General features: G+C 44.6%; 1 protein-coding gene across 1 annotated transcript; it reads left to right on the top strand.

Annotated features, from left to right (window-relative positions):
* The first annotated feature begins 2,834 nt into the window (after positions 1 to 2,834).
* LOC148253731 (uncharacterized) lies at positions 2,835 to 10,226 on the top strand. Its single transcript, XM_088219740.1, has 2 exons — positions 2,835 to 2,932; positions 8,149 to 10,226. The coding sequence occupies exon 2, from the start codon at positions 8,159 to 8,161 to the stop codon at positions 9,758 to 9,760; it is 1,602 nt and encodes a 533-aa protein (XP_088075866.1). The 5' UTR covers positions 2,835 to 2,932; positions 8,149 to 8,158; the 3' UTR covers positions 9,761 to 10,226.
* The last annotated feature ends 6,391 nt before the right edge of the window (positions 10,227 to 16,617 follow it).

Raw genomic sequence — 16,617 nt, 5'->3', positions numbered from 1 at the left:
GAATCATGAGAAGAACTATCCTACCCATGACTTGGAGCTCGCCGCAATCATACACGCCTTGAAAATCTGGCGCCATTATTTGTATGGAGAGACCTTTCAGATCTACACCGATCATAAGAGCTTGAAGCACATCTTCACTCAGAAGGATCTCAACATGCGTCAGAGAAGGTGGATGGAACTCCTCAAGGACTATGATTGTGACATCCTATACCATCCAGGTAAGGGCAACGTAGTAGCCGATGCCCTCAGCAGGAAGAGTGCAGGCACCCTAGCCCATCTGATGGTTTCGGAATGCAGGTCCATTGGGGCTACGCAGCAGGTTCGACTGCAAGATCTGAAAAGGGCCACATGTTTGAGCCACCTAGCAGTCCAACCCGAGTTAATCCAAAGAATAAAGGAAGCCCAGTCAATCGACCCCGCCCTAGTAAACCGCAAGAAGGATGCAGAACAGGGAGTGAACTCAGAATTTCAGATCTCTGCCGACGGATTGATTCGTTTCAAGGACAGAATGTGTGTCCCAGACGACAATGAATTAAAAAGAGACATCATGACAGAGTCCCATAGTTCAAGGTTCGCCATGCATCCAGGAAGTACAAAAATGTACCAAACTATGCGACCCCGATTCTGGTGGAATGGGATGAAGAGAGATATAGCCGACTTTGTATCTAAGTGCTTGGTATGTCAGCAGGTCAAAGCAGAACATCAACGCCCAGGGGGGTTGCTTCAGCCTTTACCGATTCCAGAATGGAAGTGGGAACACATCACCATGGACTTCGTATCGGGACTACCCAAGGCACGATCGGGACACGATGCCATATGGGTAATTGTTGACCGACTCACTAAGTCTTCCCACTTCCTGGCCATCAGGATGACTGATTCGTTGGACAAGTTGGCAAGAATGTATGTCCGGAAAATAGTCAGACTGCATGGGGTCCCAGTAACAGTGGTATCCGACAGGGATCCCAGATTCACTTCTCGGTTTTGGAATAGTTTCCAGCAAGCTATGGGAACAAAGCTGTCCCTCAGTACTGCCTTCCACCCCCAAACCGATGGACAATCAGAGAGGACAATCCGTACGCTGGAGGATATGCTCCGAGCTTGTGTCCTTGACTCCGGAGGCCATTGGGACGACCACCTACCCCTGATAGAGTTTGCCTACAACAACAGTTACCAAGCAAGCATCGGCATGGCCCCATACGAGGCGCTATACGGGCGTCCGTGCAGGTCACCGATTTGTTGGGAGGAAGTGGGCGATAGAAGATTGTTTGGCCCGGATTTGGTGGAAGAAACCACGTCCAAGATAGTTAAGATCAAGAAGAACATCCAGACAGCTCAGAGTAGGCAAAAGAGCTATGCTGATACCCGGAGGAGAGACCTGGCCTTTGAGAAAGGTGACCGTGTGTTTCTTAAAGTCACCCCCTTCAAGGGAATTTGTAGGTTCGGCAGAAGGGGAAAATTAAACCCCAGATACATTGGACCCTTTGAAATCTTAGACAAGATTGGTACCACTGCCTACAGACTTGCACTGCCCCCTGAGCTCTCCCGGGTTCACAATGTGCTTCATGTATCTATGCTGCGCAAGTACAATCCGGACCCTTCTCATGTCGTGGCTCATGAACCGCTTTCACTCCGAGAGGACTTGTCTTATGAAGAAGTACCGGTCAGTATCACAGACCGAGAAAGCAGAATACTCCGTAACCGGGAAATATCATTTGTAAAAGTCTTGTGGCAGAACCACACGCCTAGGGAGGCGACTTGGGAGCTGGAATCAGAATTTAGGGCCCAATATCCTCATCTGTTTGATCAAGAGTAATGAGGCAAATTTGGGGACCAAATTTCTTTATGGGGGGGAGAGTTGTAGCACCCGGAAAGGAGGAGGGGAAGAAAAAAAAAAAAAAAAAAAAAAAAAAAAAAAAAAAAAAAAAGGGGGGGCCACGTCAGCAGCCGCGTCAGCAGCCACGTCAGCAGTCCCGGCCAACCAGTGCCTGCCACGTGGCAAGATCGCGTCACTCCGAAAGGAGCCACGTTGGCGATCCGCGTGGGTGCGATCCGACGGCCCAGATCAATCACGCGATCGGACGGCCCAGATTCAATCGCACGGACGGCCCAGATTCAATCAAAAACGGACGGCCCAGATTAAAACAAAATGAACGGCTGTGATCAAAAGGCAAGGGGTTATAAATAGAACCTCCACACCAGACCACAAACCCTAGCCGCCAGCCGCTCGCCGGAGAAGACGAACCAGAGGCCGACCGCCGCCACCCGCCGCCACTCGCCGCCGCACCGGGGAAATTTCCGACCGCCGATCGAGGTAAATTTCATACCCCCGACTCGTTTTTCCCCACTGATTCCTCCTATGGCCAAATCGAAGCCGAAATCCCGGCCAAACGGCCGGAATACGCGGCCGAAGCCCAGCGGCACCGCCGCGCCCCCTCTCGGTTTTTGCCTCCGACGAGGCCCTTCCCGGCCTCCGTTCGATGCAATTTTTATATCACCGTGATCACCATTCTTTTCTCTACAGGTTGACCGAAGCCAAATCACCAAAACACGAACTTCGCCGGAGAGTCGCCGTACCCGAGAGCGCCGCCGCCGGTAAGCTCCGTTTTTCCGTGATTTTTTGGCCCCCCGAGGGCCCTAGGGTTGTTTTCTGACAAGGACCAATGCGAGTGTGGCCGAATTCGGCCAAAAACGGCCGAAAACAGTCAACCCGAGGCGACTCGCCGCCGCCAGCGGCGGCGCCGTCGCCGGAGCACGGCGGAGCCGCCGTGCCGGAGTTGCGATTTGGGCCGAAAGAGGCCCTGGGCCTAATTTGGATTTTTTTGGAACCCGTGCAGGTACTGTGAGCGTGTTTCAGTTCCCCGGGAAAAATTCAGGGGAAAATTAGGGACAGCCTGCAGGCGCACTGTGAATCGTATTCGGATCCCGAAAACAGGTAAGGACCCCTCACCTTATTTCCTATCACGGTATTAAAGTTCAAAATGATAAAACGGTATTTTTTGAATTAACGCATGTGTGAAATTGCTTAAGGTTGCTAATGGAGCCCGAGTCTAGTGTGATTGATGATTTACTGTTATTTGGCCTGTTTTACACTGTTTTACAGCTTTAAATGCATTATGGGGTTTGATGTGTTCATTTTATAGTTTCGAATGCATATATTACTGTTTTATTAATTATGGGTTGAATGACTGAAGAATTGATACTGTATGTTGTCTGTTCGGCATGAATTACGATTTGCTTGTTTAAATGTGAATTGATGATGCTGATTGAGGAAAAGGGAAATGAAACATTGTATAAACTGATAATTGTATGATGGGGTCAGCCTGACTAGATATCCTGGGAGATGGTGGACGGACCGGGTCCGTAGGGAACCCTACCGGGATTGTGGTCTCACATGCCGGACGGGGTATGGAGATCTTATGGTTTTGGCGCCCATACCGGACGGGGTATGGGGACGGCCCGTTTCACCCTCATACCGGACGGGGTATTGAGGTTTATGGTTTTGGCGCCCATACCGGACGGGGTATGGGGACGGCCCGTTTCACCCTCATACCGGACGGGGTATTGAGGTTCATGGTTTTGGCGCCCATACCGGACGGGGTATGGGGACGGCCCTGGAAACTGATTATGAATGTTAAAGGTTAACGGGTAGCGGAACCCCTATGGACCCCCACGGATACTAGTAGGCTGGTAAATGAGAAAAAGATATGTTGTACAATGATTGAATTACAAGAGGCGTGATAAGTGTTATGTTTTACAGTTTAGATTATTCAATGATTATGATAATGTTATTGTTTTTCTCATATTGTTTTCATAAATTCCACCAAGGTAAGTGGATGGTCAAAGTTTTATTATTGATAAAAGGTTTTGTTGTTAATAAACGAGTTTATTGTAAATTATGCTCCATTGGTCTTTTTGTGGTTTTTTACCCACCTTTATCTCCGTGACGGTGAGATATCGTGATGTTCTTACTGGGCTAGTGTAGCTCACTCCTTAATTAACCATTTCAGATCAGGAAGACATGGTTCCCGAGCCCGTTCCGCAGGAGGACGACGAAGGGGATGCCTAGAGACTCTGTAGTCATACGCATAGTTTTATTTTCGAGTTTCTTTCTTAGTTAGTTTAATCTTTTATATTTTAAGTACGTTTTTGGTTTTTCGTGTAAGGGATGTTAAATGAAATTTTGATCTCGCTTCCGCATTCGATATATTTAAATACTCATTTCATTTTAATATTTTCCGGGGCCGTTACATTAAATATGACTTGTATTTTAACTATATGTTGTTGATGTATAAATAAATATTTGTAATAGACTAATTTAAACTTTAGATCCAAAAACATATATCAATTCTATCATAGAATTATTCGTCGTTAGAGTTTCGAGTTTAAATTATATTAGTATTTTTATTATATTTTTTTAAAATTATATTCAAATTACATATTAAATTTTTTTATATACTCTATCATTTTTAATAAAAATATAAATTAATTTGCTCTTCTATATCCGGTGTACTAGTTATGTTAGGTTATATAGATTGTATTTGTTGTTTCTATTTTTGACTACTTATTTAGCATAATTGTCACTCTTTTTTTTTTTTTTTTTTTTTTTGTAATTTCAAACTTTCCAATAATTCAACACAATTATTCATATGGCGCACTTAAGATATTGACTGGCACGAAAATTTAAAAAAAAAAAAAAAAAAAAAAGGGAAATCACAAACAAAGTAGTTACCCCATTGGAGATTTTAGTAATGTCTTATAGTGAAAATAAAAGGTTGTAGTTGTGCGTGTTATTTTTAGGTGGAATATTTAGATATATAAATATATATGGGTTTATGGATAGTTTTTTTGAGATCTAATTCTGGTGTATAGTGAAAATAAAAGATTGTAGTTATCCATGATAGTACTTAGGTGGAATATATATATATATATATGGGGTTATGGGGATGGTTTATAAGAAATAAGAAATTACGGGATGGGGGGGCATAGTGGTGGGGTATTTGACCGTACAAATTATGAGCAACTTTTGACCTACTTACTTGGTAAGCTACGAGATCCATTTATTAGGCTTAAGAATCTTGAGATCCATTCGAGCTTTCTATTACTTTAATTTGGCCCAATTATTCTCCCTTACCTTTACAAAACTAGGCCTTATATATAGATAGATATATTATATATATATCCTTATGTGTATGTATGTGCCACTTCCAATAAATCTTCAAGTGGGTCCTTTCTTTTTCTGCCAATTTTGATTTCTTTTTTCTAGGTATTTATTTATCAACATTGCATAATGCTTTATAGATGGAATTAAATCAAAGTGCATTGCTACTTTTCCTCTTGATTCCTATCTAGTAAATAATATATGCGGCCAAGTGAAATCTCTCTCTCTCCCTCTAAGTAGATTTTTCTTTTCTTTTTTTTTTTTTTTCTAATAAATAAGAATATATTTATTTTTTAATATTAAAAATAAATTGTTCTTTTCTCCAAAAAATACTAATTAATTTTATTTTACATTCATTAGTGAAAAATTAAGTATCATATAAATAATATAAATTATAGTAATAATAATAATAGTTTATGATACCTAGATATCTTTTTTAAATTGTATGTACAATTCAATTTCTGTTTAGTATATAAAGTACATATTTTTTATTTTCTAAATTTATGTGTTTATATGTAGCACCCGGAAAGGAGGAGGAAAAAAAAAAAAAAAAAAAAAAAAAAAAAAACAAAAAAAAAAGGGGGCCACGTCAGCAGGCCCGGTCAGCAGTCCCGGCCAACCGGGGCCTGCCACGTGGCAAGATCGCGTCACTCCGAAAGGAGCCACGTTGGCGATCCGCGTGGGTGCGATCCGACGGCCCAGATCAATCACGCGATCGGACGGCCCAGATTCAAACGCACGGACGACCCAGATTCAATAAAAAACGAACGGCCCAGATTAAAACGAAACGAACGGCTGTGATCAAAAGGCAAGGGGTTATAAATAGAACCCCCACACCAGACCAAAAACCCTAGCCGCCAGCCGCTCGCCGGAGAAGACGAACCAGAGGCCGACCGCCGCCACCCGCCGCCACTCGCCGCCGCACCGGGGAAATTTTCGACCGCCGATCGAGGTAAATTTCATACCCCCGACTCGTTTTTCTCCACTGATTCCTCCTATGGCCAAATCGAAGCCGAAATCCCGGCCAAACGGCCGGAATACGCGGCCGAAGCCCAGCGGCGCCGCCGCGCCCCCTCTCGGTTTTTGCCTCCGACGAGGCCCTTCCCGGCCTCCGTTCGATGCAATTTTTATATCACCGTGATCACCATTCTTTTCTCTACAGGTTGACCGAAGCCAAATCACCAAAACACGAACCTCGCTGGAGAGTCGCCGTACCCGAGAGCGCCGCCGCCGGTAAGCTCCGCTTTTCCGTGATTTTTTGGCCCCCCGAGGGCCTTAGGGTTGTTTTCTGACAAGGACCAATGCGAGTGTGGCCGAATTCGGCCAAAAACGGCCGAAAACAGTTAACCCGAGGCGACTCGCCGCCGCCAGCGGCGGCGCCGTCGCCGGAGCACGGCGGAGCCGCCGTGCCGGAGTTGCGATTTGGGCCGAAAGAGGCCCTGGGCCTAATTTGGATTTTTTTTGGAACCTGTGCAGGTACTGTTAGCGTGTTTCAGTTCCCCGGGAAAAATTCAGGGAAAATTAGGGACAGCCTGCAGGCGCACTGTGAATCGTATTCGGATCCCGAAAACAAGTAAGGACCCCTCACCCTATTTCCTATCACGGTATTAAAGTTCAAAATGATAAAACAGTATTTCTTGAATTAATGCATGTGTGAAATTGCTTAAGGTTGCTAATGGAGCCCGAGTCTAGTGTGATTGATGATTTACTGTTATTTGGCCTGTTTACAGCTTTAAATGCAAAATGAGGTTTGATGTGTTCATTTTACAGATTTGTGTGCATGTACTACGTTTTTATTAATTATGGGTTGAATGACTGAAAAACTGATACTGTATGTTGTCTGTTTGGTATGAATTACGATTTGCTTGTTTAAATGTGAATTGATGATGCTGATTGAGGAAAAGGAAAAATGAAAGATTGTGTAAACTGATAATTGTATTATGGGGGTCAGCCTGACTAGATATCCTGGGAGATGGTGGACGGACCGGGTCCGTAGGGAACCCTACCGGGATTGTGGTCTCACATGCCGGACGGGGTATGGAGATCTTATGGTTTTGGCGCCCATACCGGACGGGGTATGGGGACGGCCCGTTTCACCCTCATACCGGACGGGGTATTGAGGTTTATGGTTTTGGCGCCCATACCGGACGGGGTATGGGGACGGCCCGTTTCACCCTCATACCGGACGGGGTATTGAGGTTCATGGTTTTGGCGCCCATACCGGACGGGGTATGGGGACGGCCCTGGAAACTGATTATGAATGTTAAAGGTTAACGGGTAGCGGAACCCCTATGGACCCCCACGGATACTAGTAGGCTGGTAAATGAAAAAAAAAGATATGTTGTACAATGATTGAATTACAAGAGGCGTGATAAGTGTTATGTTTTACAGCTTAGATTATTCAATGATTATGATAATGTTATTGTTTTTCTCATATTGTTTTCATAAATTCCACCAAGGTAAGTGGATGGTAAAAGATTTATTATTGATAAAAGGTTTTGTTGTTAATAAACGAGTTTATTGTAAATTATGCTCCATTGGTCTTTTTGTGGTTTTCTACCCACCTTTATCTCCGTGACGGTGAGATATCGTGATGTTCTTACTGGGCTAGTGTAGCTCACTCCTTAATTAACCATTTCAGATCAGGAAGACATGGTTCCCGAGCCCGTTCCGCAGGAGGACGACGAAGGGGATGCCTAGAGACTCTGTAGTCATACGCATAGTTTATTTTCGAGTTTTCTTTCTTAGTTAGTTTAACCTTTTATATTTTAAGTACGTTTGTTTGGTTTTTCATGTAAGGGATGTTAACTTTAAATTTTGATCTCGCTTCCGCATTCGATATATTTAAATACTCATTTCATTTTAATATTTTCCGGGGCCGTTACAGTTGGTATCAGAGCCGCATTTCCTCGGACCCATCCCTCACACTATAGTCCTTTAAAGAAATACTCACCGATTGGTCGTTACTCAACCATTCCTTGTAAATGCAGGTACACAGAAATGAGGAGAGGAAGGCCCCCACTAAACCGAGCGGCCCAAGATAATTCGCTTCGGGAGGATTTGGACAGATTATATGAGATGGTGGAAGCTCTCGTAGCTGCTCAGCGAAGGCAAGAGGAGAGAAGGGAGTTACCCGGACCTCCTCCGCTAGCGCAGGTTGAGCCCCCGTTACAGCAGGCTGATCCCGAGCCACCCCGGCAGGAGCCTGTTCCTCCACAGTACCACCCGGCACCACAGCCGCGGTACGACCCGGTACCACAGCCACGGTACCAACAGGTACCGCCACAGCACATTCCAGTGCCCCCACCCCATCAGCAGGCGCCACCACAGGGTCCCCCAGTTCACCCTCAGCCGGCCCCAGTTCCTCTACCTCGGGACCCCGCTCCCTCCTTGATCGACCCTGGCTTCATAGAGAGGTACAGGAGACTGAACCCTTCTACTTTTTCGGGGGAATCCTCTTTTGAAGAGGCCCAATACTGGCTGGCGGAGACTGAGCGAGCCTTTGAGACCTTGGGAGTAATTCCTGAGCAGAGGGCTGCCATTGCCTCTTACATGCTGGTAGGGGAAGCAGTACGCTGGTGGGAGCTCAAGCGGGCCACCCTGCCTGTACCAGTTACTTGGGAGCAGTTCCTAGCGGCTTTCCATGCGGAGTATCTCCCTAAGCACATCCAACATTTAAAGGAAATTGAATTTGCTCAGTTGGTCCAGGGTAATATGACAGTGTCGGAGTATGCCCGCAAGTTCCTGGAGCTGGGCCGACATGCCCCGGAGACATTGTTGGATGAGGGCCGAAAGGCCAGGAAATTCCAGTGGGGTCTCCGCCCGGCGATCAGACAGCACTTGTTGGTGATGGAGCTCGAGACATATTCGGCAGTCCTGGCAAAGGCGCAGATCATAGAAAGGAGCTTCGACACCCGCCCTCAGCTAGCGGGAAGTTCTCGACCTTCAGCCCCGCTCCGCAGGCCAGCGCCTACCATGCCGGTCCAACCCAGCAAGAGACCCAGGCCTGCCGCTCAGGGCCCTCCTCAGGCTATGGGGGCAGCTCGTGAGAAGATCTGCCAGTACTGCGGCAGGGATCATGGGGACCGACCCTGCTACCGCCTCAACAACACCTGTCGCATATGCGGCAGTGCCCAGCACTATGCGAGGGAGTGTCCTAGGAACCAGAATCAAGGGAGGCCTCCAATCCAGGGCAGAGTTTACAACCTTACCCAGAAGGATGCCGATGCAGACCCGGACGTGGTACATGGTATGTATACTATCTCTGGCCACATTGCTCATATTTTGTTTGATACTGGTGCATCACATTCTTTTATTTCACATGTTCTTGCTTCCAAAATTTGTGTACCACCTGATAGACTTGATTCATTATTGTTTGTATCTACCGCTGGGGGGGAGACATTACTAGGAGAGGTTGTCTACAGGGCATGTGCCGTGGAGATAGCAGATAGGAAATTGAGGGTAGACCCGATAGGGTTAGACACAGGGGATTTTGATGTAATCCTAGGAATGGATTGGCTGGCGGCGTATCACGCCACCATAGACTGCTTTAATAAAAAGATTGTATTTAATCCTCCCAACGAGGAGCCATTTACAAGTTAATAAAATTATTCGGTACTGATTCTCCCTAATGACAAATTCTTTTCTTCTTAATTCCCAGTGCGTTGATATTGTATTTTCCCTAACTAGGTAAACCCAAGAAGGAAGTTTGTATCCAAGAGATTCCAGTAGTCCGAGACTTTCCAGACGTATTTCCGGATGAACTGCCCGGTCTACCAGGGGACAGAGAGGTCGAGTTCACCATAGACTTACAGCCAGGAACCCAACCCATCTCGGTAGCTCCTTACCGAATGAGCCGCATCGAGATGGAAGAGCTAAGGAAACAAATCACTGAGCTACAAAACAGTGGCTTCATTAGACACAGCATTTCCCCATGGGGTGCCGGGGTTACTTTTGCAAAGAAAGGAGATGGAACGTTGAGACTGTGTATTGATTATAGAAGGATAAACAAGGTAACAATTAAAAACAAGTACCCTCTCCCCCGGATTGATGACCTTTTCGATCAGTTGCAGGGTGCATAGGTCTTTTCTAAAATAGATCTACGATCAGGTTACCATCAGGTAAAAGTGAGAGCAGAAGACATCCCCAAGACGGCATTCCGAACCAGGTACGGACACTATGAGTTCCTGGTTATGCCGTTTGGGCTAACCAACGCCCCGGCCATCTTTATGGATCTAATGAACAGAATCTTCAGAGAGTTCTTGGATAAATTTGTCATCGTGTTCATCGATGATATCTTAGTCTACTCAAAAAGTAGAGAAGAACATGCTCATCATCTTGCCCAAGTCCTCCAGGTACTCAGGGAAAAGAAGTTGTATGCAAAGTTGAGCAAGTGTGGATTTTGGCTCGAGCAAACCGCCTTCCTAGGACATGTTATATCGAAGGAAGGGGTGTCGGTGAACCCCGAAAAGGTTGAAGCGGTACTTGGTTGGAAAAGGCTGACAACAGTTAAGGAAATTCGCAGTTTCCTAAGGATGGCGGGTTATTACCGCCGGTTTGTGGAAGGGTTCTCCAGTCTAGCGGCCCCTCTAACCCGACTCACAAAGAAGAATGCAAAGTTTGATTGGAATGAGAACTGCGAAAGGAGTTTTTCAGAATTGAAGAAGCGACTGACTACTGCACCCGTGCTGGCTCTACCGAGTGGATCAGGAGGGTATACAGTTTATAGTGATGCCTCCTATCTGGGCCTGGGTTGTGTCCTGATGCAGCATGGAAAGGTTATAGCATATGGGTCTAGACAGCTAAAGAATCATGAGAAGAACTATCCTACCCATGATTTGGAGCTTGCCGCAATCATACACGCCTTGAAAATCTGGCGCCATTATTTGTATGGAGAGACCTTTCAGATCTACACCGATCATAAGAGCTTGAAGCACATCTTCACTCAGAAGGATCTCAACATGCGTCAGAGAAGGTGGATGGAACTCCTCAAGGACTATGATTGTGACATCCTATACCATCCAGGTAAGGGCAACGTAGTAGCCGATGCCCTCAGTAGGAAGAGTGCAGGCACCCTAGCCCATCTGATGGTTTCGGAATGCAGGTCCATTGGGGCTACGCAGCAGGTTCGACTGCAAGATCTGAAGAGGGCCACATGTTTGAGCCACCTAGCAGTCCAACCCGAGCTAATCCAAAGAATAAAGGAAGCCCAGTCAATCGACCCCGCCCTAGTAAACCGCAAGAAGGATGCAGAACAGGGAGTGAACTCAGAATTTCAGATCTCTGCCGACGGATTGATTCGTTTCAAGGACAGAATGTGTGTCCCAGACGACAATGAATTAAAAAGAGACATCATGACAGAGTCCCATAGTTCAAGGTTCGCCATGCATCCAGGAAGTACAAAAATGTACCAAACTATGCGACCCCGATTCTGGTGGAATGGGATGAAGAAAGATATAGCCGACTTTGTATCTAAGTGCTTGGTATGTCAGCAGGTCAAGGCAGAACATCAACGCCCGGGGGGGTTGCTTCAGCCTTTACCGATTCCAGAATGGAAGTGGGAACACATCACCATGGACTTCATATCGGGACTACCCAAGGCACGATCGGGACACGATGCCATATGGGTAATTGTTGACCGACTCACTAAGTCTTCCCACTTCCTGGCCATCAGAATGACTGATTCGTTGGACAAGTTGGCAAGAATGTATGTCCGGGAAATAGTCAGACTGCATGGGGTCCCAGTAACAGTGGTATCCGACAGGGATCCCAGATTCACTTCTCGGTTTTGGAATAGTTTCCAGCAAGCTATGGGAACAAAGCTGTCCCTCAGTACTGCCTTCCACCCCCAAACCGATGGACAATCAGAGAGGACAATCCGTACGCTGGAGGATATGCTCCGAGCTTGTGTCCTTGACACCGGAGGCCATTGGGACGACCATCTACCCCTGATAGAGTTTGCCTACAACAACAGTTACCAAGCAAGCATCGGCATGGCCCCATACGAGGCGCTATACGGGCGTCCGTGCAGGTCACCGATTTGTTGGGAGGAAGTGGGCGATAGAAGATTGTTTGGCCCGGATTTAGTGGAAGAAACCACGTCCAAGATAGTTAAGATCAAGAAGAACATCCAGACAGCTCAGAGTAGGCAAAAGAGCTATGCTGATACCCGGAGGAGAGACCTGACCTTTGAGAAAGGTGACCGGGTGTTTCTTAAAGTCACCCCCTTCAAGGGAATTAGTAGGTTCGGCAGAAGGGGAAAATTAAACCCCAGATACATTGGACCCTTTGAAATCTTAGACAAGATTGGTACCACTGCCTACAGACTTGCACTGCCCCCTGAGCTCTCCCGGGTTCACAATGTGTTTCATGTATCTATGCTGCGCAAGTACAATCCGGACCCTTCTCATGTCGTGGCTCATGAACCGCTCTCACTCCGAGAGGATTTGTCTTATGAAGAAGTACCGGTCAGTATCACGGATCGAGAAAGCAGAATACTCCGTAACCGGGAAATATCATTTGTAAAAGTCTTGTGGCAGAACCACACGCCTAGGGAGGCGACTTGGGAGCTGGAATCAGAATTTATGGCCCAATATCCTCATCTGTTTGATCAAGAGTAATGAGGCAAATTTGGGGACCAAATTTCTTTATGGGGGGGAGAGTTGTAGCACCCGGAAAGGAGGAGGAAAAAAAAAAAAAAAAAAAAAAAAAAAAAAGGGGGGCCACGTCAGCAGCCACGTCAGCAGGCCCGGTCAGCAGTCCCGGCCAACCGGGGCCTGCCACGTGGCAAGATCGCGTCACTCCGAAAGGAGCCACGTTGACGATCCGCGTGGGTGCGATCCGACGGCCCAGATCAATCACGCGATCGGACGGCCCAGATTCAAACGCACGGACGGCCCAGATTCAATAAAAAACGAACGGCCCAGATTAAAACGAAACGAACGGCTGTGATCAAAAGGCAAGGGGTTATAAATAGAACCCCCACACCAGACCAAAAACCCTAGCCGCCAGCCGCTCGCCGGAGAAGACGAACCAGAGGCCGACCGCCGCCACCCGCCGCCACTCGCCGCCGCACCGGGGAAATTTCCGACCGCCGATCGAGGTAAATTTCATACCCCCGACTCGTTTTTCCCCACTGATTCCTCCTATGGCCAAATCGAAGCCGAAATCCCGGCCAAACGGCCGGAATACGCGGCCGAAGCCCAGCGGCGCCGCCGCGCCCCCTCTCGGTTTTTGCCTCCGACGAGGCCCTTCCCGGCCTCCGTTCGATGCAATTTTTATATCACCGTGATCACCATTCTTTTCTCTACAGGTTGACCGAAGCCAAATCACCAAAACACGAACCTCGCCGGAGAGTCGCCGTACCCGAGAGCGCCGCCGCCGGTAAGCTCCGCTTTTCCGTGATTTTTTGGCCCCCCGAGGGCCCTAGGGTTGTTTTCTGACAAGGACCAATGCGAGTGTGGCCGAATTCGGCCAAAAACGGCCGAAAACAGTTAACCCGAGGCGACTCGCCGCCGCCAGCGGCGGCGCCGTCGCCGGAGCACGGCGGAGCCGCCGTGCCGGAGTTGCGATTTGGGCCGAAAGAGGCCCTGGGCCTAATTTGGATTTTTTTTGGAACCCGTGCAGGTACTGTTAGCGTGTTTCAGTTCCCCGGGAAAAATTCAGGGAAAATTAGGGACAGCCTGCAGGCGCACTGTGAATCGTATTCGGATCCCGAAAACAAGTAAGGACCCCTCACCCTATTTCCTATCACGGTATTAAAGTTCAAAATGATAAAACAGTATTTCTTGAATTAACGCATGTGTGAAATTGCTTAAGGTTGCTAATGGAGCCCGAGTCTAGTGTGATTGATGATTTACTGTTATTTGGCCTGTTTACAGCTTTAAATGCAAAATGAGGTTTGATGTGTTCATTTTACAGATTTGTGTGCATGTACTACGTTTTTATTAATTATGGGTTGAATGACTGAAAAACTGATACTGTATGTTGTCTGTTTGGTATGAATTACGATTTGCTTGTTTAAATGTGAATTGATGATGCTGATTGAGGAAAAGGAAAAATGAAAGATTGTGTAAACTGATAATTGTATTATGGGGGTCAGCCTGACTAGATATCCTGGGAGATGGTGGACGGACCGGGTCCGTAGGGAACCCTACCGGGATTGTGGTCTCACATGCCGGACGGGATATGGAGATCTTATGGTTTTGGCGCCCATACCGGACGGGGTATGGGGACGGCCCGTTTCACCCTCATACCGGACGGGGTATTGAGGTTTATGGTTTTGGCGCCCATACCGGACGGGGTATGGGGACGGCCCATTTCACCCTCATACCGGACGGGGTATTGAGGTTCATGGTTTTGGCGCCCATACCGGACGGGGTATGGGGACGGCCCTGGAAACTGATTATGAATGTTAAAGGTTAACGGGTAGCGGAACCCCTATGGACCCCCACGGATACTAGTAGGCTGGTAAATGAGAAAAAAAGATATGTTGTACAATGATTGAATTACAAGAGGCGTGATAAGTGTTATGTTTTACAGCTTAGATTATTCAATGATTATGATAATGTTATTATTTTTCTCATATTGTTTTCATAAATTCCACCAAGGTAAGTGGATGGTAAAAGATTTATTATTGATAAAAGGTTTTGTTGTTAATAAACGAGTTTATTGTAAATTATGCTCCATTGGTCTTTTTGTGGTTTTCTACCCACCTTTATCTCCGTGACGGTGAGATATCGTGATGTTCTTACTGGGCTAGTGTAGCTCACTCCTTAATTAACCATTTCAGATCAGGAAGACATGGTTCCCGAGCCCGTTCCGCAGGAGGACGACGAAGGGGATGCCTAGAGACTCTGTAGTCATACGCATAGTTTATTTTCGAGTTTTCTTTCTTAGTTAGTTTAACCTTTTATATTTTAAGTACGTTTGTTTGGTTTTTCATGTAAGGGATGTTAACTTTAAATTTTGATCTCGCTTCCGCATTCGATATATTTAAATACTCATTTCATTTTAATATTTTCCGGGGCCGTTACATTATATATATATTTATTAAAATATTTACTTGATGGTAAATATTTGAATAATGATAATATAAGTAATGAATAAAAATACTTTTCAAGACCCATTAAAAATAATCTTTTTTTTTTGTTGCAAAAATTACTTTTTCGCTACTAAGTTGGTGTTTCAAATAGTTGTAATTTGTATTATAAATTTTAAAAATATTATTAAAATAATTATTTATTAAAAATGTTTTTAATTAAAAATTATTTTATTTCAAATAAAAATAATTATATAAAATATTGTCATTTAAGAGAATAAAAAACCACATATTTTGTAAAACATATTTTGAGATTTCAAATATAAATTTTTTTAAAAAGATAAAATTATTTTCTAAAAGTTAAAAAATGTGGTATTTGTGTATAAATCTATAAAAAGCAGATTTTGACATTAATTTTTATTAAAATATTTTTTACTTTATTTATTTATTATAAAATTCTTTTTAAAATATAAAAATCAAAATCTAAAACTGTCTCAATAATATAACAATACTTTTTACATCATTTTTATTTTTATTTTTATTTTTTGGAACAAAAATTATTTTTAATTTATAAAAATATTACCAAAAACCAAATCCAACTTCAAATTTCGTGCTATTTGAGTAACCATTATTTTGCAATTTGTTATAATATATTTTTTTATTTGACTACACTTAATATTTTTGCAATTCGTTTTTAATTTGTTATAATAACAATAAACGTAGCCATGAATAGGAAAAAGAGAACAACCTCACATCGTACATAGTGCATCTCCCTAGTTGAAATAAGTTAAATACTCAAGCAAATCTAAATTTAGTGAGATTTAAATTGAGTTTTAGAAAAATTTTGCTATCATAATTTAAAGAAATAATTTAAGTTTTAGATCAAATTTCAAGTTCTAGAAATAAAATACAGAAGTTAGCACCTAAAAATACACTAACAATTACATATACAAATCCTAAATATATATGATTTAGCATTAGATCAACCTCTCACCCGTTTACTTCAAATTAAATCTAATGTTTATCTAAACTTTTGACAGATTTAGTAAAGTAGATCCATCAATCAAAACAAATAATGTAATACCTGAATTCGAAAATCGGTCCGAGATGATTTTTGTATTCATAAAATAATTATATAAATAATTAATTTATTTTAATTTAATTTTCGAAAAAAATAAATTATAGATTAAATTAAAAAAATGGATAAAATTTTGAATTTGAGGAATGTTTTTGAAAGAAAATTTGAAAATAGGAGGTTAAATTGCAAAGAGAGAAAGTTTGGCCACGTGGGATGGCCCGATTAATAGCCTTGGCGAACCAAAGCACGCCACGTGGCAACCCCGCTGACATTGGCACAATGCGGGAGGCCATGCGAGCAATCCCCGTGCTCGACGATCCGACGGGTTAGATCTCATATCAC

Source organism: Carica papaya, chromosome 5 (assembly GCF_054855325.1).
Source record: "Carica papaya isolate Zhongbai chromosome 5, ASM5485532v1, whole genome shotgun sequence".
NCBI lineage: Eukaryota > Viridiplantae > Streptophyta > Magnoliopsida > Brassicales > Caricaceae > Carica > Carica papaya.
The sequence above is the reverse complement of the archived record's forward strand: the minus strand, read 5'-3'. Positions and strand labels throughout refer to the sequence as shown.